Source organism: Momordica charantia, assembly GCF_013281855.1.
Source record: "Momordica charantia cultivar OHB3-1 chromosome 2 unlocalized genomic scaffold, Mcharantia_2.0 BLBB01000002.1, whole genome shotgun sequence".
Taxonomy (NCBI): domain Eukaryota; kingdom Viridiplantae; phylum Streptophyta; class Magnoliopsida; order Cucurbitales; family Cucurbitaceae; genus Momordica; species Momordica charantia.
The window spans coordinates 4653285-4677424 of record NW_028275160.1 but is presented as its reverse complement, the minus strand read 5'-3'; the positions used below and the strand labels follow the sequence as shown (position 1 = coordinate 4677424).

Here is a 24140-nt window from a genome sequence, read left to right as displayed (position 1 = left end):
TTGCAAGAGTGGGACAGTGACATACCAAACAAGGACCACTCCCTCTTCTTTCTCATTAACTCTTTCTCCAAAATAATACACATGGACCACGTCTCAATACTTTAATGCCCTATAGTCCTATTCTCTATTGCTCACAATTAAAAGAAAAAAAAACTAACTAATCGTGTCTATCCGAACATATCATCAACTTTGATAACTGTACTGATATATTCTATAGAAAGATGAGTCGCGACAAATAGAAAGATGTCATTGCAACTACTGCAGATATAATGATAGGAAATCAATACGACAAAAGAAAAGAAAACAATCATATTAAGTCAATGAATCTCAAAGGAAAGTTTTGTGACAACCAAGTAGTCAGATGAGTAAAAACGTTCTTTACTTTTTTTTTTTTTTTTTAATTCTGGTTGTTTTTAATGGTTAGGCGATATTCTTCAACAATCGAAAAAATGAATTGTGACAACTTTTTCTCACATAATGAACAAACTTAGATTAAGGTACAATGGGTAGGTTTTGCAATGACTTTTAGAGTAATTTACATCTACACTATCTTTAAAAAAAGATGGAATTTTCCTTATTTTTATATATTGCAAAATGCAACTGTCCGCTTCACTATTTTGGGCTGGCCCAACAAAAGTCTGGTAGTGAGATCCACAGTTCAAGCTAAGGCCCAATAGTCACAGCCCACCAGCCCACTTCCACGAAGGCGACTGAGCTCTCTTCAGTCTTCACGAGGCGGAAGTCAGAAGATTTAAACCCTAATTTCTGCTACAATCGGCCAAGATTAAGAATGTCGGGCGTCACAAACACACCGAATGCACAGCAAGAGGAAGACAAGAAGCCCAACGACCAATCGGCGCATATCAACCTTAAGGTCAAAGGCCAGGTTGGTTTCCTGTGGGATTATATTTCGTCTGATACTTTTTTGGTGGTTCTTGATGAATAAAGCTTGGGTTTGAGGGTTTCAATTTGATATTTCTTTGATGTGTTTTGGGTTTCTTGGCATTAAATTGCCTTGCCTTCTCTTTTCGATTTCTTTAGGCTATATCGGCTAGGTAACAGGAACTAAAGTATCAATTATAGACTTGTAAGGTGTTGTTGATCGTGATCCCTATAATTCACTCTATGTTCTATATTTGGGCAACACTTTTGGTCATTCGCAAAAATTGAAGCCGGAAAATGAAATGAACATTGTAAGTGGCAGGTGCGGTAGTTATCTTTCGTTATTTGAATTCTCCCCCTCCCAGAATCTAGCAAAGCCAATTCAGTTTCTAAATAGTGCTGCTCTGTGGTCTTCGTTGATTATTGTTACAGATGATGGTGGGTTAACTTGAGGGTGTGTTTAATCTGATAAATTTTTTCATTCTTAAGCAGTGTGCTAGGAGATTGAAGTGTTTATGAATCCTTGGCCCCATTCTTACTGCTCTAGTTTTCCTGTCATGGAGTGATTGATCCAAGCCTTTTTCTTGCCTCTTGGCAAATTTCCAGAGATTGAATCGACTCAAATTGTCTTTTTCCTGTTGTCTGTCCTGTTTGTCTTCCCGTGACATATGTCTCAGTTCCCTGTATCTGTTCTATCTCATTTTATCTGTTACCATTTCCTTTCTCCATCATTCTCCTTTATCAAGTACTTTATGAAATGCTCCGTACACTTTTATTCCTTCTCTATTTTTGGTTATCAATTACAGCAATTAGTTCAAATAAATTTTGGTTAGAAATAGTCTTAGGATCGCAAAACTTTCTTGATTTCGACGAGTCTGTATTTACGAAAGAAGAAAGATAGATAACCTCATTAGTTATCATTCTTTGAGTTTCTTTAGGATGGGAATGAGGTGTTCTTCAGGATTAAAAGGAGCACTCAGCTGAAGAAACTGATGAATGCTTACTGTGATCGACAATCTGTGGATCTGAACTCCATTGCTTTTCTATTTGATGGTCGTCGTCTTCGCGGAGAGCAGACTCCCGATGAGGTAGCCTTTTATCTGATCTAAGCTCAGATAGGTATTCTAGATTAAATTCATGTAATTCTAATAAAACCATGTGTCGTATCAGCTAGAGATGGAGGATGGTGATGAGATTGATGCAATGTTGCACCAGACTGGTGGATCTACTCATTGAATACGTGCTGCTGGCTCTGTTCCTTTACGAACTAGTATTTTCATTGTACTTGCTTGCAGGCTTATTAGTAGGCTTTGTAGATTCGAATGTTCTCATAATAGTCTCCTTTCTAAAATGTCAAAACTAGCTTTAACTGGTTAAAGGGCTTTAGTGTTTGGTCAGTAATCTCTTCTCACATCAAATATTTCTTGGCTTGCTGTACGGATTGGAAGCCTTACTGGGAAGTATTAAAAATAGTTGGACAGCTCTGGTTTACTTTCTCACATTGTTTTAGATTTAGTCCCTCATTCTAAAGTGTGAAAACTAGCTCTAACTTGTTAAAGTTTGCCTTTTCAATTTAGTCCCTCGAGTTTTAAAAATTTTCAATTGGTACCCTTTCCAACTATGAATGCTAAGTTGTAAAAAATTTAGAAGAATTAGGTGGTCCATAAGAAGAATGGTTTGTTTTTGCCAATCTCATAGAAATTTGGTATAGTTGGAAACCTTTTCCAATTAGAAATGATATGTCTGAAGAATGCTAAAGCAGAGGGATTAAATTTGACTCGGCTCGAGTGTCGATTTGAATTTTTGAATGATAGTGTTCTGTAACAACACCATTTGAGGGTAGATATATAAAACCTTACTGTTGATGGATGTTTTTATCAATCATTTACTTCATTTGTTCGCTTTTCCTCCTTAAAGAGTTCCTTTTTTAGTTATTTTTTTTATGTCAATGAAGAGTAGAATTAAAATCCTTTTAAAAAACTGCACAATAGAGGCCTTTTTTTTATTGTAAGAGTAAAACTTAATTATTTAAATATAATTATTTTGAAACTATTTTAAAAAATATTGAGACACGACAACCAATAAAGGGAAAATTATAATATTTTTAAAATAGTTTCAAAAATATTAATTTTCTTTCGACAATATTAAAATAATTGTCCGTACAATAAAATGAATGTTTTTTTCTTTTTAAATCCTACGTGCATGAATTAGCTACTATGGCAAGTAGCCATAATAAAAAGCTGCTTAAAGATCGGTTTTTTCATGCGCAACAATTATTATTCATTATATACATATGCTAGAACACAATTGGTTATATTCTTCTTCATTTTCATTATTGTTATTTCGAATCCGAAGCTTGAAGGTATATTGATACAAAATTGTACTGAAAATATAAATCAATTTTAGAGCTCGGAGGAATGTATTGCGAAGCATGTAGGAACTTCTGAACTTATCTCCATCAGAAATATCTATCAAAGTTTAACTAAATGTCATACAATCAAATCAAAACCTGAGGTAGGATGTTACATTTGTATTTTGTACACTAATTTTACATACTATTTACATCCAGTGATTTACAACAGTTCGTCATCTAGAAGGGAAAACTAGAACCATCTCAATTTGGAGGGGAAGTTTATGGAGGAAAATTGGGGCAAAATAAAGGAACAAAGGTATAAAGCTGTACAAGTCGTGCAACTTTGTACGGTATAATTATACTTTCCCCTCCATTGCTAAGACGTGCTGCTTGTGAGTGTATGTTCGACTAAAATGTACTAAATATGCACAAGGGTATATGGTATATTTCTTATGTTTTCTAATCATCTGATTAACCCAACAAACTTCTACTCCGCGTGAACTTTTCGCTTTTCCACAGACTGTGAACACAACAAAGTTGTTAGAACAACCCTCAGATATTCAGTCATTAAGTCTCGGGTGCTCAATGATTTAGAATTTACAAGAAACTAGACAGAACTATGGGAATAGTCATTATTGCTTATTTGAGCAAGTGAGATAGAAAAGAACCTTTCCATAAACACTAGCCAGATTTTGGGGTATGTATATGTGTCTACTGCTGCTTGCTTCCTGCTCTGAGCCTCTCGCTCGACCAGATAATCTTTGAAAACATTCCTGTACATAATTATAGATGCTGTTGCATCATGGAAGAAGGGATTCCGAGTTAAAAAGTGTTATTGAATATCCAATGGAAGAACTAAGTTTCAGAAGGAATATATTTCACTTCTTTTTTTTTTTTTCAATTTTGTTTCAACACCTCCAGCACGAAAAATTGTGAGATTATCCTAGCAATTGACAAGAGACTATGTATAAACCAAACACAAGCCTACCTGAGCCGATGTCTGTTGCAAGCAGTGAAGAAGGCAACAAATCCATGTAATATACTTCTAAGAGCTCGAAACACCTGAAGCAAAGATTTGCCACTAATTTAATTGCAAAGTTGCCACATTATAATATGAGCTGTAGTTCACAGTATAGTACCTGGGAGAAGAGATCATTCCAAAGTGTACGCCAAACTGAAACCTCGGAAGTGACGACTGTTACTTCTGTAACAGAAGCAACTTGAAAAACACTACTGAGAAAACGCCGTACATCTCCAAACATTTCATAAAAGCATGTGCATACGTAACCCAGGAAACCAGCTAATGATAGGACAGCTCTGATCGGAGCATATAGTATTTCTGAAATGATCCACAATATAGGAAGCAAGATCACTGTAACTGCAAAGAAAAGAAACGATATTAGAAATATTGTGAAATACCGACTTCACTGAAAAAGATTTAAAAAATAAATAGGAAGAAAAGACCTACCACAGCTCCAGACGGTTGAGAAAATGAACCATATTGGTAAGAGCAACAACTCAATTAAGTCAACAACGAGACTGCAACAAAATTCAATCACATCCCAGATCACCGAAAAGAAGTTACCGAAAACTTCAATAAAAGTGTTGCCAGCAGGAAGAAGGAATCCAAAAAGTTCAATGACAGGACTTGTGAATGGTTGAGCCATAATAGAAAGAAAAGATCGCGTGGTACGAGAAAGAGTAAGAAACCACTTAATAGCTTTCTCAAAATTATGTAAGAATAACATTGTTCCCAAGTATTTGATCCTTGATACCATCTCCCAAGTCTCTATCCAATCAAAAAGGGGTCCACACAAATGAGATGCTGCTGCCTTCAAAAGTGGGACATTTTTGTATAAATCATAGAATCCTATGAGAACAGTGATAACTGATACCAGCACGTATAAAGCTCTTGCAAAATGGCACATCCAAGGCCGATAGACATGACAAAACACAGGGTAAGATTGAAGGAAAATGACCCAAGATGGCAGACCAGCTTCTAACAAAGTGAGCAACCGTAGATCAGACATTATTATTTGCCTTAATTTAAATGGAAGGTCGCGGTCATTGAACCTAAACAAAATCAATACATCTTTGTATTGTGTAGCCTCAACTACGTCCTGACAATCAGCTACATAAATCTCTGAGACACTGGGTGAATCCCTAATTTTATTTTCTCTCTCTTCCAAGAAGGTATCTTCTAAATTCCTTGCGCGAATAGATTTTGTTACTTTTCTTCTCTTATTAGGACCAGTAGGAGGAGGTGTCTGTGGTGTATTCATGCTGTCTTCTGGAGTGGTGGAATGTAAGTTCAATTCATCATCAGTGCACTCCAGAAAATCATTACTAATGTATAAGCTTTTATAGGAGATAATCTCATCCTCAACAATGGGAATGCCATTGAGGTAATTGTCTTCAGCATCATGGAAAACTTCTTCAGCATCATAGAAAATCTCTCCTGAAAAATGACAATGAAAATTGAATTATTAAGTGGGTGCTTTCTAGGCCATCACAGGTATGCTAGTTCAAGCAAGCATCTTCAACTCAATGCTTACAGCCTAAGACATGCTTAGATCATAGAAAAGGATTAAACCAAATTATACTAAAGCAGTTTCTAGTATGAAAATGGGATAAAAGTCATGGTACAGTCATCTTCAAGCAGTGTATAATTATACAAAATTTAAAGACTAAAATAAAAACAATAGTTGGGAGGAAAGAAATAAGAATAGGGAGTCTGCTACACATCAGCCCACCATAGCCAAGAACTATGTCAATTGATACCAAGGCTAGAAATAACACTATACTCTAAGCATTGCAAGAAAGTTATCAAACAAGGCACCTTGTAAATTACCCTTGATATAGGAAGCATCCAATTAACTAAAAAGCAAAGCCAATCAGTACACTGTTACAAGTCTCTCACACAAACAACAAAATGGACGTACTTGCATTCCTAATATCATTTAGGTCTAATTAATCAAGAAACACTAAGAACTACCTGTGATCGAGTCCAAATAATTCTTCAACAGCAGCTGATCTGAGAGTGAACCTGAGAACCAGGCAGATATGCACCCTGCAGCTTGGGATATGCAATCAAATTCCCATCGTTGCATATATTTAGCCTCTATGGCCAGAGATGTATCTGTCTGCAGGTGAGATGTAAATCATTGAACGCACACAACTACAAGACAGAAAACAGTAGAAGCATGTGGAAGGGTTGGTACCTGAAGCTCATTGAAATAGTTTATCCCTCTGACATTGTTCCATGAAACTTCAAAAACAATAAAACCATACAACGTCCTATGCAATTCACTGTTCAGTACAAAGGATTTTCCAAGGTTCTTCATAGGAAGCACAGGAAGCAGAAGTTTCTTTCGAGAAATTGTTACTGCATCGATCAATGGGGACCACCGCAGAAACTTCTTTGGTTTAGTAATTTTGGGTCTCTGATAAGGCACCCGTTCTCTCTTTCTATCCTTCCGGGCTTTGGTGTTTGCAAAAGGAGAGAGCCTCGACTGAAAATAGAAGAGTAAACGTGAAGTTCATTTGCAGTCTAACCCATCAGAAAATTGATAAAAACTAAGTTTAACATGAATAAAGTTGCTATGAACCTTCGTAACCATCAGCTGCCACAAGCGAGCAGACCGTGAACCAAGTTTTCTCAACCATGGCCGATTGTCCACCAAGATATATATTTTTTTACTCTCGAGCGCCAAGAAGAGGCTAAGATCAGAGAGATAAGACTGCAAGTCTCTGAATTAATGAAAGCATCAACCAAAAAGGGGGAAAACAATTAAACATCGAACAGATACTACTTCACCAACAATTGAAATCGGCTAGATACAGAGACTTATCCAAAAAATCACCTACACGATTACAAATACAATAAAGAAAACATTGCGATTAGAAGTAGCAACATTTAAACGACACGACCAAATTTGGATTCCTCCCCATTAGTCCGAATATCAAGCAGGTTGAACGCGAATTCATTCAATCAAAGCCAATCAGAAACATACAAATCCAACATATCAACAAACCCAACCCTCAAACCATCATTTTGGTAATGCAATGGATTATTTTCTCCAAAAGGAATTAAGTCAAAAGGAACAACACCATACCCGATTTGCAAATTGGTCAGAGGAAACACGCATCGCGCATCATCATCATTCCCCATTAACATCACGTTGGGTTGCCACCAAATTACCAGTGATTAAAAAGCTGCATACACCCACCCAACGCATGCTTATGCATCATAATACAAACACAGAAAAACGGACTCAAGGACCAGACCGGGGAGATTCCATGGCGAAACAAAACAACTACCGCGGAACTTCATATCCAAGAGCAAGACGGCGGGTGAATTAAAGCCCCGAACCGGTGAAGTAACAGAGCAACGAAACGAATTACGAGGGGAATCAATGGTGTAACAGCAACAAAATCCACCGAATTTCATGAGCTTGAGAAAATTGGAGAAAGAATCAGTTGGCTTCGAATTGAAGGGTGGCATCACATCCAATATATTACCGAATTGAAGTTGAATAAGCGAAGGGCGTCATGGTAAATTCAGGGCCACAGAGAAACAAACAAAGAAGAAAGAGGCAGAGATCTCGGAGGAGAGGGTAGGTCGACTCGCCATAGACGATGGAACTTCACCGCCTCGATCGCCTGCGGACAATTCTAGCGCCCGTTTCCTGCAACCAACAATATTTACTTCCCTCCCCTCGATTTTCCTTAATTTTCATTTTTTCTAACCTAATTTCGTTCTTATTGTTTTCTTTTTAATTAATTTGAGTAAACCACACGTAGCAGTTGAGATTTAAATCTCCGACTGCGAGTATTCTTATTCTTAAATTAATTATTAGTGACAAATATTTTAAATTATTTATATATAAAATTTTTCTTATTTTTTTTACTCTTTTATCTTAAAAATTTGGTTCAACGATTTTATTTAAATCCACCACTTTAAAATTAGTTGAATTCATAAAAAGGAAAATTCAGTGAGGTTTTGTAGAAAAGGAAAAAAAATGTACGAGTTAATTTTTTTTTTCTCTCCATATGCAGAAATATTTTTATTTGAGCTGAACCAAATATTCCACTGAATTTTATTTTAAAATCAACTATATATGTGGATATTGATATAGATGGTAAAAAGTCTAGATATTTACAATAATATCACAGAGCTTTTTCAAGGTATAATAGCATTTAAAAAAAGAGAGAGAGAGAGAGAGAGAGAAAAATTCCCAACTACTCCAAAAGTAGGAGGAAATTACTTTAGCACCCTCTGGTTTATTTGGCACGTTAAGCCTATTGCTTTATGTTAATCTAATAAATGAGACAAAAACAAGTTTTATTTTTGTCAGGCTTACACATTTATATTTAAGCTTTGATTTCGAAAACTCGATAAATAAGCAGAAAAAAAAAAGTAATAATATAATAATATTAGATTAGAATAGTTGCGCACTCCAATAATAATTATAATTTGTAGACGGTCCCACCCCACAGTGGAGACCCAATCACAGCGAGCGGCTGCGGGACCCACTCACCAAGAAGGAAAAAGGCGTGGCTTTATCCGAAGTGTAAAACGGAGGAAATTCGAGAGTTAATGGTCGGGTCCACGTGGCTGTTTAAGTGATGACGTGTATGTTATGGGTTTTATTAGCATGCGACAGATGTAGAGAATCGTGGGTGCATGTGCGGTGCCGCTGCGACCCATTTAATTAAAATATTTTTCTACACACATGCACTATGCATTATTTGCCTCCAATCATGCGAAATTGAATGTTTTATTTATTTATTTAATCTAATGCAAAATATCTCGGGAATTTTGATTTTATATTATTCGATTTGTTTGGGAAATCAAGAAAAGACAGAAATATGTCTCACGTAATTCTTTAAGAAAGTAATTAATTTATTACTAAATTATGGAAATGTATTGAAACATCCAAATCACAAAAGCGTTTTCTAATTATTCTTCTCTCTTTTTCACACTTTAAACCATGGGAATCGAATTAGATGTTTGGTAAGATATTTGATTGAAAGTCTTTTAGGTAATTTTGCCACATTTCAAGTCCTAAAAACAGTAATGATTTTAAACGAATACGGCCTTAATAAAGAATTTTTTCATGGAAGTATCGATAAATAAATATTGTAGCTGTTCAATAGTGATTAAAACAAGGGTTTAAAAAAAAGACAAACAAACAAAACACGAAAGACGATAAATACATCTTTCTGCCATATTTTTCTAAGAATAGATTTATATCGACCAAAAGAAAGCAACCCATCTAGATAAAAAATTTCTCAAAAATATGGAACGGTCAATTTCATAATTCACATGTTAGGATAGAACGATCAATCTATCTATCACTTTCCTTTAAACGGTAGTAAATTCTCTTAAAACTCCAATTAGATTATCATCTTTTTCATCAATGGCAGTGATATATTTTGTTGTTCTTCCTAAAGAAGACATATTATCCTATTTGAAATTTCAAGTTACAAAAGTTCCAAATTTTAAGTTATCAAGTTGTATAAAGCTAAAGAACTCAAATAAACCAGTGTAACAAGTGAATACTGAATAGGAATAGCAAGGTTCATCATTACTAGACACTTTGAGCTTGTCATCATTACTAGACACTTTGAGCTTGAAATATCTTTTATTGGTAAGAATTAACATAGTCCTAAGAATTATTGGTCTAAGCCAAGAAACATGTCAAAGATAAAAGACATATAAAAAGATGGGAAGAAGGATTGGTCGACCATTCCTAACACATGTGGTTTAGTAGATTACACAAAAGCTCTCCGTCGCCAAAATCAAGTAAGCACAAGAAGCTATAAAGCCGTTTGTAATGGATACCTAAAGATAGCAAAAAATGCCACACGATCCAAAAACTACCCGTCACTCTTTTTGTCCTATAGATTCTCCATATTCCCATCTCTAACTCATCCACAAGTCATCCACGTACAATTGTAAAAGTCATAAAAAATGATGTTTTATTTCAAAATTGTCATATCAGCAATATCATGTCATTCTACTGTTATTTAACTAACAATCAATTTAATTTAACTCATACACTATTTTAAACTATTTTGCAAACTTTAGAGACTAAAAAGATACCTTCAGAAATTAAATATACCCTTATTAAGACTAGAAAGAGACTAGATGTCTAGATGTGTATTTTACCTAACAATGTTTTTTAACCAAACAATAATTAACCCAAATAGACCCTAGAGAAATCTGAATTTAAAAGAAGTCCACTAACAAAAAACATCACAGGCCGGAAGCTTGCTATGGGGCCCATTCATTGACCATTACACGTGGGCCTAACCACAAAGCGAGGCCCAACTTGCGATAGAAAGCCCAAAAAGAGAAGCCCTCCCGATTAGGGTTTATGTTTGACGTCTATATGTAGCGACTGCCATCTTCCACATTTGGCTTTCTATCTTTCGGTTCAAAGATGATTTCTTATTTTCAGTGTTCTAGGGTTTACACTTTAGAGTTTAGGGTTCGCTTTTTTACTTTTAAGTTTATCCCAATGAGGAAATCCTTGAAATTGCAAGTGCCGTATGACGCTTTATCAGTGATTTGAAATGGTTCTCTGAGGGATTCTTCTTCTTCTTCTTCTTCTTCTTCTTCTTCTTCTTCTTTTTCACTTTATGGCCGTGTCGATGCTCCTCCACCGGCGACATTGTTACCGGAAATAGGCGCCATCGCATTGCCTTTCTATCAGATTTTGCCAGAAGCTTTTTGTCCTTTTACAGATCCAAGTTCTTTAATTTCAATGTCTTCATTCTTTTTCTTAGTTGAATACACTCAATGTCTTCGGGTTATTTGTTCAAATTAAAAATATTTGTGCATCTTGGTGATCTTTAGATTTTCAATTAATCAATAATTCTCCTTTTTATTTTGTAAGGTTACCAAAACCTCATTGATCCTTTGGCTTTCTAGTTTCTAGTTTCTGAATGGAATATAAATTCCACGCTTAAACTATTTTAAGAGGCGCAAATAAAAGCTTTGAAATTGGGTTTATTTTCTTTACCCAAATTTTCAACTCCTTGAAAAAGCTCCTCGAGCCTGTTAAAAAAGTTGGAATTTTGATACGACTCGAAAATAAAATAAATGTTAGCATATATGCACTTTATAAATGATATAAAGTAAATGTTATTTTCAAATCCTGTAAAAAGTTATTTAAAAAAGAGTGAAACGTTTTTTTCCAAATAAAGTAAAAAACTTTAAAATTTTACAAAAATAACGTGTAAAATCAGTAACCAAACTCCATTTTCATGTTTAACCCGTGATGCGAACTTGAACTCTCGTTTGCCAAAGTTGCCGAACAAGCTCGTAGCCCCTAAGAACCCTAATTAAGTTCCCACCAAAAAACCCTAATTTCCAACAAATTTTATTGCATCTACAAAAGCATGGATCAAATTCTCTACGATCGTCCAGGACCCATTTACAAATGGTCCACAAAAAATGTAATGAAAGAGAAAGATTGAGATCGGCCCAAGGGTTCTGTGAATGAGAGATGGAAGAAGAAGAATAAAGCTAAACTAGATTCAAATTTTAAGTTGGCGGGAAAAAACGGTTGAGGTTGAATGGCAAAGTATAAAACTCTTCGTTTCTGTTGTCTCCTCTGAACGTTCTGAATTTCACCCACCATGGCATTCCTCTATCTTTCTTCGATTTTTCTACTTCCAATGTGTTGTCAAGAAACACTGCCACTATCAACGACACTGTTACTGGCGACGAGAATATTGTGTTCAGAAATGCATTGAACTACAAATTCAAACCAAACCCAACATTAGAATAGTATAAACATCTTTTTTGAGCTTCTCAGGCGATTCGGTACTAAGAATTTACCCATGCTGCGTTCGAATGAACGAGGCCTCGGCGGGCTGGGTTCCAGTATTCGTTGAAGAACTGGGGAATGGATAATCCGAGGAACAGTGAGAGTCCTGTGATGATGAGGTTTCTCATGGAGTTCATGTTGGTGAACTGGAGAAAGGATAATCCAACTGAAGCTGAAAAAAACAAGCAGTTTCTGTCAGGATTGTAATGTGAATGAGTGAAGTTGGTTTGAGTTTTGGTGCGTACCGACGAGGCCGAAGAGAACACAGTACATTGCAGCAAATATAGGGATGGGTATAGATGCAAAGACAGCTCCAAATTTACCTGCAAATGTAGAATGTCAGAAACTCGATTGGGAAAGACTTAGATTGGGCCTCTCATGATTCGAAAAAGATAGTCTACTACAGGAATAACTTGTTTTCATCTGAATTCTAGTGAATACGTACCCAAGGTAGAGAAAAATATCATGAAGCCAGCAGAAATTTGGACAACCCTTCGACTTCCGACACGGGTAAGCCCGAGAAGTCCCACATTTTCCCTGCAGTACACAATGGCAACCTTGAACGAGTTGATTTTTGTCCAAAAAGGCAAGAAAGAAGACAACAAATAAACACTTATCCACCATAAAAGGGTCCATCTTACACAGCAACAGTTGCACCAGTGCTGGTTCCAAACAGACCATTCAGCAGGACGCCGATCCCCTACCAAGAAAATAAACCAAATTCTCATTTCGATTCGGTTTCATGTATAAGAAGCTCCAAGATGACAGTAGGCAAGCGAATTAAACCAGCTTACCTGCCAACCGATGCCTCGGCTCAGAACATAAGCAGGAGGAGGAGTGGCGATTGCCAAACGAGATGCTGCCTTGTATGCACCGGTTGACTGCGATAAAAAATTGTGGGTCAAGAAGAATTCTCAGAAGCACCAAGTTTTTTACTCATAAATTCATTCTCAGAACGTGGGAAGAAGAAATACCTCAACCATTGAAACAAGAACAGCAGCCATCATAGCAAATGAATGACCAGCTGAGAATGTAGGGGGACCCCACTGCAAAGGGTATGGAAACTTGAACCTGAAACAGCAAACATATTTATGAATCTTTTCACTGCCAACAACAATATAAAGGCAACATCAAGAGAAATGTAAGTTTCAGCTCACCATGGGGCAGTGGTTATAAGATTCGCTCTGTCAGTTCGGCAGCTTAACTGGGTTTTCATGGGCTTGTTCCGATATGCCCCACCCGCAGTTAAGATAACAGAATAGATCCAAACAATTGTGACACAGATCAACACTGGAAACCTCTCAAAAATAGGGAGATCTCTGAAGGGTCTCACATGCTTTAGATACTGCAATTTCACGACACACGCGGAATTAAGAATGACGAATATACAAAGAGGACTGACTCCAAAAGAATAACCACCACTTACTTGTGATAATCCAATGACTAGTATCAGCATGGGTAAACCAATTTCCACACACTCTCCCAGCTGAAAAAGAAAATATTCTGATTAAATCTTTTGAAATATGGAAATGATTATGAGAAAAGATTGAAACCCAGGAATAACTTTCTTGTCTTTATTACAAATGTGGAAGCAGATGTGCACGTTTAATGAATTTCAAGATTTTTAGAATTGACTTGTAATCGAAGTTAGGTAGCAGGATTCCATACTTTAAGGGAAGCATAATCCAGGAGGTAAACCACAGATTACAATACATTCCTCCCAAAGAACCTACCACAGGAAATCCTCGTTGAAACAACCCGAGGCCAACCAATCCAACAACAGGTGCCATGCCCAGTGGACTGAAGAAACTACACACATAAAGCAATGACATGATCAACAACATCGATATGTAAATATCTCATAAAAAAAACAGGATTGTGATACAGTAGTTCCCATCATTATTTCATTCACATAATGTACCGTGAGAGTAAACCCCAAACTTGGCTGTAACCGAGAATGATTTGTATGCTTGAGGCTACAATCAGAGCTCCTTGGATAGCACGCATCGTATGTAAAAATCTCTGCAAACCAATCACACGGGAAGATCTCTTTCAATACCCTACCAAGTGAAGAAAATTATCAAGTAAAATTTTTGAAGAAAAATGAATTTGAAGTTGCTGTTATATTTCTGCAACATTGACTGATATTAACATGGACGTGACACAAATAATTATGACTGGGTGTAGCAGGTACAATAAATGTTCTAAATTAACAGCCTAAACTTTCTCAGGAATCCTCCCTTCATACAATGTTATGACACAATGATCAGACATGATATATCATGACTCTAATCACCAGCAATATTTACTCCGCTCTCTACAAATAAATGAGAACGGTCTTTCTTGCACTTGATTATTAAGTATGCACCATGAATCGCTAGACTACATTATTCTGTATTCATGGAATTTCCTATAAGTCCCTACCAATTAAGATAGATGAAGATGAGAAACTTACTTCGTGAGAATCGCTAATCCGTTGCAAGGAAGAGTCTCCAACAATGTAAGCTATAGGAATAACATAGGCAAAGGAGCCTCCAACTACTGCTGGTAACCTAGTTCCGAAAAGCGCTTGGAGAAGTGTGTTTACGCCAGCTACAAAAAGAAGAGTCTGTATAACCCGTGCTTTGTCTCCCTGAACAAATTAAAAAAAGAGAAAAAAAAGAAGGTAATATGGGATCAATGGAGTACAAAACGAAGGGAGATAACTGGCTTGAAATTCTACTCATATTTTACCAAAGTGAGATAAAAAGAAAGATTGCCATATGGAAATCCTAACTTATCCGTAAACAAATTCAAAACAAATCGAAAACAAACCAGCTTACATTATCTCCACCCATAGCAGGGACAATTAAGGAAGGAATCATCACAGTGGTGCCCAGCATCAGAATGTAATTCTGAAAAGCTAGTAGGATGGTTTCAGCTGCAAAATAACATCATTTTATTAACTCAATAGGAGTAGTAAAACAGGCATTTCCTAATCCATCAGAAAGCATATAGCATCTGATAATTAGGGGCACAGCCATTTATGTGTGGTTTGCAAATTGTGTATTACAAGACCACCACCAAATAATGCTTGTCTTACAGGGGCTAAGGGAAAAAGCTAGAAGAAGAAAAGTGCTATCCTTCCAGACATTGAAATGTCATAATGTTCGTCATATATTGCATGACACACCTAACCCTGGACCCAAACTAACTATCATCGAGATAAAATACCGCCGTCATGGGTGACTGATCGTAAAAATGCAAAATTTTATTGAAAATTTATCAGGGTATGCGAGAAATCATCAAATGGGTTAACAGTCTTCATCAATCAATTTGAATTTTGAAAGCTGGATTGCAGTTTTGCATCCACAGAACGAAGCTTTAGAAACTTGGAATACCAGGACATTCCACGTCCTACCCTCACTCCATTTCTTTTTGAATACCAACAACCAGACAATACCTAAAAAAATGTTTTCTTTTTCGAATATGAATTTCCTTGGAAACCTCTACAGTAGAAGCTTGCACGATACGGTTCACAACCAGTCGTGTCACGACCGAAACTCTCTAACGAAAGAACACAAGCAAAAACAGAGACCAATACAGAAATGGAGAGAAAACTCCTAACGCTATGGAACTCCCTGACATTCCCAAGTGCAGTTACTTAAAAAACAACCTACCATTACCATCATCCCTGTAAAACCAACCAACCATTTTCTCGACCTTACTCCTTCAGGAAGGCCAATGAGTAATCTCCCCAAACGATTTTCAGTGGACACAGACATGGACATGGAAATTCTAAAAACTAAAGGGAGAGATGAAAAGGGGGAGAAGCTTACCCCATGGCGGGTTGGAGTCTATGCAGTACTCGAGGTCCTGGAGCTGTTCCATGGGAGGGTGAGTAATGTCAGCCATTGTTGTGGCTTCTCACGGCTGCTTTCGCTTGAGGCAGAGATCAGACCGAAGAAACCGAAGAACAAAAAGAGTTGAAGAAGGTAAAGTATAGATATAAAGTGAACAGCAAAAGCAAGGGGGGAAAAAATAAAAGAGAACAATATGCAAAGCAAAACCCTCCAACGCCAAGCCTCCTTTGCTGTAGATGAGAAGCCTGTTTTTTTTTCCTCTCTTTTTTCTCTCTTTCTGAATTGGAGTGTCATGTCAGACAATAACCCTCATTTGTGCCCATAACTACGAAATAGCCATCCAAAATTTCTCAAACGGTTGCTGGTTATAAGCATACACATTCGAATATACGGTGTACCAGGGGTACCCACAATACATGTCCTTCAACTCTCAGCAGTAAAACAAATTGAAGAGAAACTCTTATGTCTTTACAGATTCTGACATAAATGAATAAACTTTAATCTAAAAAATGAGTTTTTTAAAGTAAAAAATCAAATTGAATTACTAAAATGGGTTTTAGATACAGAAATGGAAACAGACACAACAAAAGGAAATCGTAATGAATGAAAACAGGGTTTGGAGGTGTCCCAGAGGCAGAGGAAGGTCGATGGGAGCATTCAATGCAAACAACTGAAGCATTATTAGTTGCCTTGTTTAATCGATGGTAAAGTTGAGTTCTTGGGAGGGCAAAGTGGTAAAATTGTAGAGATTAGAAGAAGGGCGCTTTCGGCTGAAACGGCCTTAGTACTTAAAAAAAATAGAAAAAATGTATAGGAACAAATATTCCACCCCACTACCAGCATGGCATCCCCAACAATATCCGATTCCCACGGAAAACTAAAAAACAAGAAAAGTGGGAGACTCAAATTAACTTTTAAAAAAGGCTTCCAAATCCAAACCTATTTCTTATGTAACGTTACTATATAACCCCCATCCTTCTACCTTTCATTTTCAAACCTCACAAGATAAGAATCTGTCTCTCTCTCTTGTGTTTTTGACAGTGGGCTTTGGCTTATAATGCATGCAGTTTTCAGGGTTGTGACCTACCAGAAGGGCAGTGGGCTTAATCAAGGGAGTTAACCTTAACCACAAGTTTTAACCCAAGTTTGGAGGGTCCATGATCTGGGCCCACTGGGTGGTCCCTTGTTCTTCCTTGGGCAGCAGACCTAAAAGAGTAATTTTTCCTGGTTTTTGCTGAGTTAGTTCATCGCTTCACAATTCAGAGACAAAAACAGCAATCATATTCTTCATGGGTCATAGCAACTCCAATGGCTGTATTAGAGTTTCTTCTTCTTTCTTCTTCTTCTCTCACTTTGGAGTAAGAGCCCGTCGCCTTCTGTTTCGAAAACCGTCGCTCTCTTGTTCTACTATTGGCTTACCTACGCTTTTTTGAAACCAACCCAAGTTTTAAAGCTTTGATCTTTGAACCCACCCATCAGTTTTGAAATGATATCCATATCCGGGTTTGCGACAGCCCTGCTCGGGTTTATCCCAAATTCACTAACCACTGTCCAAACAGCAGCTTTCGTCTTGCAGGCGCGTTCCACAAACCCTGTGATCTCTACCATTTCATGTCCAATTACCAAAATGCCCTTCTGTGGTTTTCCCTTCCCTGTACACTGTAACTTACAACAACCATTAATACGAGCGGGAGAGCAATTATATAAGATTAACAGCCATATGGGAAAGGACTATACGATACTACTTAGACCGTAATGGGGCTTAAAATATCTGGAGAAAATATGTAATTTTTGGGAATTTAGGCACTGGCGGGAAGGGTACATTATCATTAATTATTGATGGAATAAAGTCAGGGTTGACAGCTGAAGAACAAGGAGGATTCCTCTATCCATATGTATTGCGTTTCCCTCTTTCTTATTTCTTTACTGAGTGTGTGTGAGTGGCCACCTTTCTTCAGTAGCAGCTTTTTTTTTGTCTTAGGAAAGAGAAAAACAAAACCCACTCATTTGAATCCACAAAATATAGCCAGTGCCCAAAACTTGATGGTTTTCAAATTTGAATTTGTATGTAAAAGGACCCCACTGCATGTTATGTATTATCCATCCACATATTTCTACATAGAATCAAGAAAAATTAAATTTCATCCCCAATAGCCTAACACTATAGACTGGGAAACGTTAGAAATTTAACTATAAGGCATTCTTGAGTCATTACAAAACACACAGGCAAGGCAATTACCCAGCAAAGTGACCAGGATCCATCTATGCATTACTTGTCGCTGCCATGGATGTTGGGATTTAGTGCCATCTCGATCTCCTCCAGAGACCGCCCTTTCGTTTCGACTAGGAAGTACTTGGAAAATATGGCCGCCAACAAGGAAAATGCACCAAAGCTAGCGTAAACTGGAGCAACCCCAAATGTTTGGACCAAGTCCAGAAAGAATAGACCCACTGAGAAATTGCATACCTGATGAGCATATGCGTTGGAGGAATGACATGTTAACATAAAGCATGAAAAACACACGTGAAAGTTTCAAAGTGGAACTACTAATTACAGAAGGAGGCAGCACATTTGAGTAGAAAAAACTTAACAAACATGTACTGATTTTGGCAATAAACGATTGTCGTACTTGCTTACCCAATGAACTGCAAGGCTAAATCCCATGATCTTCCCACGTGCCCGGGTGCTGCTAAGCTCGGGTATAATAATACCAGTAACTGGACCGGCTCCGATTGCGAAGGCGAAGATATAACTGTGAAAATGGGAAGACAAAATACACACCAATTATACAGAGTACACTCATACACATGCTACAGATAATAAATAGACAGGAATTGCTTCATCTTCAACCTTGACATCATCAAAAGGTTATTCATTTAGAAAAGTATATATACTCCTAAAAAAGAAGGTTTTGGTGCAATTTATTATAACATCAACATGATTAGTTTGAGAAAAGGGCGAAATTCCAAAAAAAACAAAAGGGATTTATTTCTGCACCCATGTATATATAAAGGAAAGAGATTATTTTAGAAGAATCTGTTTATTTCAATGAGAAACAAAAGGAATTGTTTCTGCAGTCCAGAGACATAGAAACCATAAATATTATTCCAGTCCATACAATCTCCACAAAAACTATAATGATACTCATAAACAAGATCCTGATATTCACTCTTTCGAAACTTCTTGGAAAGAAAAAAAAAAAAAAAAAAACTACTTGGTGCATATTAATAGGCTAAATCAACAAAGATAGATATTCGTGGATCTTCTTTTGAAAAGAAAAATGATAGCTCACCAAGCTATTCAATCCTTATCCCAAAAAAGGGAAAAAGGAGCTATTCAATCAAATATCAAACAGAAGAAAGAAACTGAAATTATGAATGAGCGTGCAATATATGGTGCAAAATTCTGCCTCAATCTTGAGTGATCAAATACTTACGCAATAGTTCCTACTATCGATAAATTGTGACTCAGTTCTTCATCAAGCTGGAAACTAATGGCAGAGACAATAACCAACATTGAAACTGCCTGCACAGAGGTAAAAATTTAGAAGTATTATGAGGTGTAAAAGTAGTCCAGAATATCAGGTTATCTTCAAATTGATGTCACCTAGTGTCAATATTGAGACTCTTCATCCAGAACTCCATTTAATCATTGATTGTTGAGGACAAGAAATATCTTCCATCTTTTTAAGAAGAGAAATCAACATTCAACGGCCTAGTTGATCTTTAACATAACAACACAATTTATGTCGGTGGGTGGGTGGGTGTAGTATGCAATAGTTGTCACCAGATTTATTCCTCTTAGTTTGTTGTAATTCAAAATGTGTATATAAATTACTTAAGAACTTTCATAGTCTCCCTAGAATTGAAAGATTATATATATAAAAGGTTAGCACATAAAATTTTTTCCTCCCTTAAAAAATTTCTATCTACGCCTCTAGTTGTCTTTGCACCACTCAAGATTTTAATGCATGTCATGACTTATGATATGTTTTAATAATGTCGTTCCCGCAACCTTCTGCTTCCCTTCCTACGTGTGCAGTCATGTCTCGTGATATCTCTGTCAATAAACTCACCATGCCCAAATAACTCCCAATTAAAAGCCTCTGTCTCCCTTGCTTATCCATCAAGTATAAAGCACAGAGAGCGCCTGTTGACTCCCTGATTAACAAGAATGAGTACACGTTCCAAGGAAAACTTTTCTGGATATAGACAAGTTCATCAGAAAAAGACATTTTTACATACCAGCAAAATTGGTAATTCCAATAACCAAACTTGCTATGGCAACATTTTCGATTCCAACGTCTTGAAAGGTCAAGGATGAAAAATAAAGAACTCCATTTATACCAGCAAACTGTTGAAGGAAGAAAAGGGCACCTCCAATCAATGCCACTGCAATTAAGCAAAGAAATTTGAAGATCATAAAAAATTCAGCTGTATTGTTAAACCGAATGATTAAACCTTGTTTTAACTAATCTGGGAAAGGGTAAAATTAGTCAAGTCAAGTTCAGCTTCCATAAAGATGGCTATCATTCATAAAAAAAGTAATGCAGGTCTATGCATACTCTTATCATTTCTTTCCGTACAAAGACATAAGATAGGGTTCATCACCCAAAATACTAAAACCTATTAAAAAGGTCACCTGGGTACCTCTAGAGTTTGGTTCCCCAAGAAGTTCCGACCATCCACTGTTCAGATCACTTCCATCATTTCTTATTACGGACTGGAACTCTTCAACCGCTCTTTCAACTTCAGATTCTCCCCATAGGTTACTGATAACAACTCTGGTTTCATCCAGTCGTCCAGCCTAGAACAATGGAACCTCTAAAGAAACCACTGATAAAATTCTGTCATCTTCCAGAAATGAGTCATACCTTACTTAGCCAGCGTGGACTTTCAACTGCGAACTGCATGCCAAATGCGATAAAGAACCCGGGAAGACTTGCAATATAGAGCATTGTCCTCCACCTGAAGTCAAGACATGTTAAAAGTTATCTGAAGTTGCAGCAAGAGTGTAAGCCCAATGGAGTAAGGAGTTCAAGCACTCATACTTGGATTTTCTTCACAAACATACATACACTGATAAACTTTCTCTAGACAACTTAAGGACCAAGGAAAAGCGACCTTGCCTCTTAGAGTAAGACCTAAAAGGTACTATTAAGCAAAATTTTGGCAATATATTTTTTGAACAGACAATTTATCAGCACAAGCAATTATGAATACCAAGCATTTAAAGGGATCAATTATCTTGTCCCGCCCCAAGTAGTGGAGGCTAAGAACTTTTGAGTGCTGAAATGCAAGATGTTGCTAACAGTTAAAAGAAGATTCCTGGAGATGATGGTTAAAGCAAGTTGAGTTCATGAAGACGTTACTCAAGATGTTTATCTAAGCACCATTAGAAAATAAAACCAAAATGGGAGTAGAGCATACACACCAATGTGGACCGCTCTCAGATGGAATTCCCAGAAACAGTGAAGCAATAATTCCAAGACATGTTCCAATCTGACACAGGCCTCCTAGTGTTCCCCTGTACTTCGTTGGAGCAACCTACAAAATCAACAATTAAAAATGGGTGATCAGAAACAGAGAAAACAGTCCCTTTTTTTAATTTTATTTCTAACAATACTTATCAAGGGGGATCCAATTCTAGGTTACGTTTCAGGAACAATTCGACATAGTTTTACACGTATATTACTAGGTCATATAGAGTCAAAATTACAGTAAGATTCCGAATGTCTGAACAGACCTCGAATAAGAGGTACGATCTCGCAGGGCCTTACGGGAGAGTGGAGCCTCAAGAAGGGAACTTAGATCGGAAAACCCCTTCTTAAATCACCCCATTAATCCAAAAGAGAAGAGATTCCGATAGCCGGCTTTTCTCTATTGATTTTTCACAACGTCAATTATGTGAAAAATTAAATAAATAGAGAAACGTGACTCGACTCTTTTCTCTACCTCCTGACCTCTTACTTCATTTAGGCAAGGAGCTTTCCACGATGGGCCTTCCTACATTGGCATTTTGGTTTTTTTACGGCAAACAAAAAAGGGAGGTATTGATGCTGATAGAAAATCAACCAAGTGGTTCTTTACTCCCTCAAGACTTAGCTTCTTATTTTTTCTTTTATCCAACACCTTTTGGGCAACACTCAATTTTTGGAAATTTCAAAATTTGCAACCTAATTTCTTACCCCTTTTACCAAAAAAAAGCAGTTGTGCTCAACCATGAGCTGAAAAGACATCTCTTATCGTTTCTTTAATCTCGGGAGAAATACAATGGCAGAGGGGAAATACATGGAACCAAAAAGGAAGCATATTCACATTGCCTGATTGCATGACCTTTCTTGGATTGCCCAATAAAAAAAGGTTATAGCCAGGGGCTCAGATAAATCAGGATCAAAGACATTCCTACAATTAAATAGTTAAAATTTTGACAATCAAAATTTGTAACACTATGACCAACTTATAAGCCTCGCCTCACTTCAACTGAATTTTGCAATAGTAAGTTAAATCCAATTGCTTCCCTAGAGCATCTTCTTCAAAATATCCAGCATCTGCAGTAATGCTAATTGATAGATATTTAAAAAAAGAAGAGAGAGTTCAGAAGAAATGCACTACCTCGGAAATATAAATTGGGACAAGTACTGTATTAACTCCTATGCCAAGGCCAACAAGAAATCTTCCCGAAAGTATTTCATCTAAGGTATGGGCTTGAGCACTGACACAAATATGGCAGCTCAAACAGTGATAATATGGTAAAGGAAACGCTATCAGCATACATTTACAGGGACCAAATACCTCAACAGCGCACCAAGAATCAAGGGTGTTGTGGCAATTTGAAAGGTACGCCTAAATCCTAGTTTATCAACCAGCGAACCAGAGCTTATACTTCCAAGAAATGCACCAACAATAAAAATGCTCACAACTAGTCCCTCAAGGATTGGGTTCCCATCGAAACCAAGTTCTCGAGCAACAGAAATAATAGGACCATTCATTACTCTGCAAAATATTCATCACAACGGTAAAATATTTGTCAGTGGTAAATAGCTTAAGTTCAACAACTTGACCGAACCAAACAAAAGTGATGAAGAACCATTGAGTTTCCCTCAATCCAAAAATGCCAGAAGGCAAGATTTGGGCAATGGCGAACACTCAATTTTGAGCCAGATGATACTATCTAGACCAATCATCAGTTCCATCTCTAACCAACAAATAGCATAACAGACTCTCATCTGCTCATCTCTTAAGCATATATGAAAACACAGAGGCTTACCCTATGTGGTAACCGAATAGAAAATTAGACAACGAAGCAACGAGAACATGAGGGAAAGCAGGTAACCATCCTAAATCCAGTCCTTCCCCATCCTCTGCTCGCAACAAAGCATCTTCACTCTCTGCCAAAATTAGACGAGCTAAAAATTCAATGCCAACATACCAAATAGCTTAGTAGAAGCTCCGGGAATGAATGTAGGACCTGATTTTCCGTCCTTCAGCTCAGGCAGCTGTTTATTTGCAGCCAACACTTGGAACTTCCGAACAGGAAGAAACACATAACGCAGACCGAAACGTAAAGGAAATGACCCACGTTTGCATAGAGCGCAGGGCGTAGGTATAAACCGCCGACGGACGGTGATGATCGCCAGGACCGGCGGAACCGGATGATGGAGGACGGGAACGACCCTCATGAAAAGAAAAACAAGAAGCCGAGGGAGTTCTGGTTTACAAGTACAGAGATGCTCACATCACAGATTCAAGCAAAATGGTGGCTCCACCCCATTAAGCGCGATATTATTTCGAGAAAAAGTCATCTACAAAAGGAACCACTCAGAGAAGATTCAATCTGCGGGCACGTGCATGATAGGGATGGCGATGAAAACAGCGACCAACGGAAGATGATTTTGACTCCGACGTAATTCTCGGCCACCGACCGGACGGCAAACGTCGGGAAAATCGGGAGGTGCTTTAGACAGTGGAGCGCCGGAATGAAATCCAGACAATTTTTGAGCCTTTAGCCTGTGTTCTGATTTTGATGTATATATTTAAGAGAACTGTATCTCCATTTCACCTTGTCACGGAAAGAAAAATAGGAACACGAGATTCGCAGAACCCAACTCCCCATATGTGAAAATGACATTATTTATTACAGATTTCTATTCATTATACTTCTGCCGTTCTAGACAAAGTAAATCGTTACAAGTAGAACAATGACCAAGTATTGCCAAAACC

At 37.3% G+C, this 24140-nt stretch overlaps 4 protein-coding genes, 1 long non-coding RNA gene and 1 other non-coding gene across 14 annotated transcripts; 3 read left to right on the top strand and 3 right to left on the bottom strand.

The window, feature by feature from the left end:
- Positions 1–726: 726 nt before the first annotated feature.
- Positions 727–2381, top strand: LOC111018116 (small ubiquitin-related modifier 1). The gene is made up of 3 exons (XM_022294071.2): positions 727–886; positions 1821–1970; positions 2053–2381. The coding sequence occupies exons 1-3, from the start codon at positions 791–793 to the stop codon at positions 2116–2118; spliced, it is 312 nt and encodes a 103-aa protein (XP_022149763.1). The 5' UTR covers positions 727–790; the 3' UTR covers positions 2119–2381.
- LOC148212699 (uncharacterized) lies at positions 1055–1668 on the top strand. Its single transcript, XR_015789497.1, has 2 exons — positions 1055–1204; positions 1375–1668. It is a non-coding gene; the product is annotated as an uncharacterized LOC148212699 (long non-coding RNA).
- A 935-nt stretch (positions 2382–3316) lies between the features above and the next one.
- Positions 3317–7931, bottom strand: LOC111018039 (G1/S-specific cyclin-E protein). 4 transcript variants are annotated; one of them, XM_022293975.2, is made up of 9 exons: positions 7556–7931; positions 7351–7450; positions 6844–6985; positions 6457–6747; positions 6231–6378; positions 4704–5693; positions 4375–4613; positions 4224–4297; positions 3317–4027 (listed from the first exon to the last, which is right to left on the bottom strand). In XM_022293975.2, the coding sequence occupies exons 2-9, from the start codon at positions 7410–7412 to the stop codon at positions 3868–3870; spliced, it is 2106 nt and encodes a 701-aa protein (XP_022149667.2). In that variant the 5' UTR covers positions 7413–7450; positions 7556–7931; the 3' UTR covers positions 3317–3867. The 4 variants fall into 4 exon arrangements, with proteins under 4 accessions (XP_022149667.2, XP_022149668.2, XP_022149666.2 ...); XM_022293976.2 differs by having other exon boundaries at positions 3317–3755; positions 3904–4027; positions 7351–7930; XM_022293974.2 differs by having other exon boundaries at positions 7351–7931.
- Positions 7932–10756: 2825 nt separating this feature from the next.
- On the top strand, positions 10757–10813 carry LOC148212698 (small nucleolar RNA U49). The gene has a single exon (XR_015789540.1). It is a non-coding gene; the product is annotated as a small nucleolar RNA U49 (small nucleolar RNA).
- A 791-nt stretch (positions 10814–11604) lies between these two features.
- Positions 11605–16036, bottom strand: LOC111017991 (Xanthine/uracil permease family protein). Of its 2 annotated transcripts, none has more exons than XM_022293911.2 (14): positions 15894–16036; positions 14898–14995; positions 14531–14707; positions 13997–14097; positions 13809–13884; positions 13502–13561; positions 13233–13420; positions 13050–13146; positions 12870–12956; positions 12717–12775; positions 12521–12612; positions 12321–12398; positions 12087–12247; positions 11605–12002 (listed from the first exon to the last, which is right to left on the bottom strand). In XM_022293911.2, exons 1-14 carry the CDS (start codon positions 15967–15969, stop codon positions 11790–11792), a joined length of 1563 nt encoding a protein of 520 aa, XP_022149603.1. In that variant the 5' UTR covers positions 15970–16036; the 3' UTR covers positions 11605–11789. The 2 variants fall into 2 exon arrangements, with proteins under 2 accessions (XP_022149603.1, XP_087977368.1); XM_088121242.1 differs by having other exon boundaries at positions 13997–14122; positions 14556–14707.
- Positions 16037–16104: 68 nt separating this feature from the next.
- On the bottom strand, positions 16105–24016 carry LOC111017990 (Major facilitator superfamily protein). Of its 5 annotated transcripts, none has more exons than XR_015789484.1 (13): positions 23389–24014; positions 23188–23308; positions 22713–22913; positions 22533–22632; positions 21352–21464; positions 20792–20885; positions 20568–20724; positions 20163–20309; positions 19994–20067; positions 19355–19443; positions 18548–18670; positions 18157–18384; positions 16105–16242 (listed from the first exon to the last, which is right to left on the bottom strand). XR_015789484.1 is itself a non-coding variant. In XM_088121241.1 (13 exons), the coding sequence occupies exons 1-12, from the start codon at positions 23597–23599 to the stop codon at positions 18187–18189; spliced, it is 1620 nt and encodes a 539-aa protein (XP_087977367.1). In that variant the 5' UTR covers positions 23600–24009; the 3' UTR covers positions 16105–16242; positions 18157–18186. The 5 variants fall into 5 exon arrangements, 3 of the variants coding, with proteins under 3 accessions (XP_087977367.1, XP_022149602.2, XP_022149600.2); XM_088121241.1 differs by having other exon boundaries at positions 18556–18670; positions 23389–24009; XM_022293910.2 differs by lacking the exon at positions 16105–16242 and having other exon boundaries at positions 17941–18384; positions 23389–24013.
- Positions 24017–24140: the final 124 nt, after the last annotated feature.

Coding starts and splice junctions, on each gene's coding strand:
- LOC111018039 (XM_022293974.2), bottom strand. CDS start 7,412: ATGTTAATGGGGAATGATGATGATGCGCGATGCGTGTTTCCTCTGACC. Junction 5,694..6,230: donor TTATTTGGACTCGATCACAG/GTAGTTCTTAGT, acceptor GTCATTTTTCAG/GAGAGATTTTCTATGATGCT. Junction 4,614..4,703: donor CTCAACCGTCTGGAGCTGTG/GTAGGTCTTTTC, acceptor TTTTCTTTGCAG/TTACAGTGATCTTGCTTCCT.
- LOC111017991 (XM_022293911.2), bottom strand. CDS start 15,969: ATGGCTGACATTACTCACCCTCCCATGGAACAGCTCCAGGACCTCGAG. Junction 12,957..13,049: donor TTCTTGTTTCAATGGTTGAG/GTATTTCTTCTT, acceptor TTTTTATCGCAG/TCAACCGGTGCATACAAGGC. Junction 12,248..12,320: donor TGTTCTCTTCGGCCTCGTCG/GTACGCACCAAA, acceptor TGTTTTTTTCAG/CTTCAGTTGGATTATCCTTT.
- LOC111017990 (XM_088121241.1), bottom strand. CDS start 23,599: ATGAGGGTCGTTCCCGTCCTCCATCATCCGGTTCCGCCGGTCCTGGCG. Junction 22,914..23,187: donor CTATTCGGTTACCACATAGG/GTAAGCCTCTGT, acceptor AATATTTTGCAG/AGTAATGAATGGTCCTATTA. Junction 21,465..22,532: donor TCCCAATTTATATTTCCGAG/GTAGTGCATTTC, acceptor TTGATTTTGTAG/GTTGCTCCAACGAAGTACAG.
- LOC111018116 (XM_022294071.2), top strand. CDS start 791: ATGTCGGGCGTCACAAACACACCGAATGCACAGCAAGAGGAAGACAAG. Junction 887..1,820: donor ACCTTAAGGTCAAAGGCCAG/GTTGGTTTCCTG, acceptor GAGTTTCTTTAG/GATGGGAATGAGGTGTTCTT. Junction 1,971..2,052: donor GAGAGCAGACTCCCGATGAG/GTAGCCTTTTAT, acceptor GTGTCGTATCAG/CTAGAGATGGAGGATGGTGA.